Consider the following 1,660-nt stretch of genomic DNA (forward strand, 5'->3'; position numbering starts at 1 on the left):
GCAAGGCCACACTGTCAGGTAGCTAAGCCTAGAGGTTGGGGAGGGGCCCCTTACCCTGGTTGGACCCTCATCACTGGGGTGGGGGATTGTCTGGGGACCCTCTAGGTCACTTCCCTGGCCACCCTTTTCTCAGAGGAGACATGCCAGCAGCTGGCCCGGGAGACCCTGGAAGAGCTGGATTGGTGCCTGGAGCAGCTGGAAACCATGCAGACCTACCGCTCTGTCAGCGAGATGGCTTCACACAAGGTGAGCAGGGCTGAGGAGCTGTTAATTCTGCATGGAGGGCTGAGTGAGTGAATCCTTTGGTGGATAGGGCTAGATAGTATGCACCCTTGAAGAAGAGAGCTGGTGGGCAGGGGTGACTGGGGTGGGTAGGACCAGTGGACAGAATGAATGTTTAGGGTGAGTGGAGCCAGTCCCCAAGGTGAATCCTGGGCCAATGAACAGTCTGACTGCTTCAGAATGATGGGTGGCGTGCTGAGTGGGGTTAATTCTCTGGTGAGGGTGAGCAGACCTCTAGGCAGGGTGGCTGGGGTGTTCAGGATTTATGGGTGACCCCAATTCCATGATAGGACCTGTGTTTATCAGACATGGCCTGTGAATGGCGATAGAGATGTAGCTGGGTCCTGTGTGGCAGAACCAGTTCCTGAGTTGGGAAGTAGAGTAGATGCCAGCCCTAGAGCAGGGACTGGGTACAAAGCTAGTTACTGGTTTTAGGTGGTGGATGGGGCCAAGGTCTGACAAAAGTAGCTTGCACCTCAGAGCTGAGGGGAGCCTAGTGTTGGGGGAAGTGCAGGATGGGAGGGAGGTTTCGTTGTACATATTTTCTACAGGTGACTGTCGCTAATGGAAGTTGTGTGCTTATGTGATCTCTTTGAGTACATATCCCTGGCTTCCAACCTATATGGCTGTGGGCTTTTTAAAAACTATTTATTTATTTTTATTTTATATACATTAGTGATTTGACTGTATGTATGTCTGTGTGAGGGTGTCAGATCCCCTACAACAGGAGTTACAGATAGTTGTGAGCTGCATGTGGGTGCTGGGAATTGAACCCTGGTCCTCTGGAAGAGCAGCCAGTTCTCTTAACCACTGAGCCATCTCTCCAGCCCTGGTGGTTGGCTTTTTTGTCTGCTCATTTGCAAGTATATTTGAAATCATTCTGAGCAGTTGTGTGCAGGTGTGGGCCATCAGAACCGTGTGTGCTTGTACATCAGTAGTCATGTGGGTGCACCCATGCACAAGTGTGCTGTGGGTGTCCATGCCATGCCAGAGGGATATGTCTGAGGGCATGACTTTGGTCTGGATTGGAATCTGAGTATGTCTGGTTTTATGCAAGTTCTAGGCATGTAAAGGGGGGGCTCAGGGCTTCCCTGCCTGGCTTTGTGGAGTGTCAGCTGCCCAACTCCAGGGGGCACCATTCAGTAAGTAAGGCCATATGAGTTGCTTCTGGGAGCCTGCGGCCCTTGTGGGCGGTGTCTGTCAGGAAATGAGTGTGCAGGTGGAGGCGGTCTTCCTAAGGGAATGCATACATCCATGTGGGTGGAGGCTTGTCTGAGAAAAGGAGTCAGGGACAGTTATGTCCCTCAGGACGGGTTAAACTGTTTAAGTGTGTGTGTGTGTGTGTGTGTGTGTGTGTGTGTGTGTGTGTGTGTGAGAG

The 1,660-nt window shown here is 51.9% G+C and overlaps 1 protein-coding gene across 1 annotated transcript in view; it reads left to right on the forward strand.

Annotated features, from left to right (window-relative positions):
* Positions 1 to 1,660, forward strand: part of Pde4a (phosphodiesterase 4A) — a 30,348-nt gene that overhangs the window by 11,641 nt on the left and 17,047 nt on the right. Inside the window, exons 6-7 of the mRNA XM_031344297.1 lie at positions 6 to 18; positions 134 to 246. Coding sequence (XP_031200157.1) covers positions 6 to 18; positions 134 to 246 — 126 coding nt within the window. The remainder of the gene's footprint in view (positions 1 to 5; positions 19 to 133; positions 247 to 1,660) is intronic.

Source organism: Mastomys coucha, unplaced genomic scaffold (genome assembly GCF_008632895.1).
Source record: "Mastomys coucha isolate ucsf_1 unplaced genomic scaffold, UCSF_Mcou_1 pScaffold23, whole genome shotgun sequence".
Classification (NCBI taxonomy): Eukaryota; Metazoa; Chordata; class Mammalia; order Rodentia; family Muridae; genus Mastomys; species Mastomys coucha.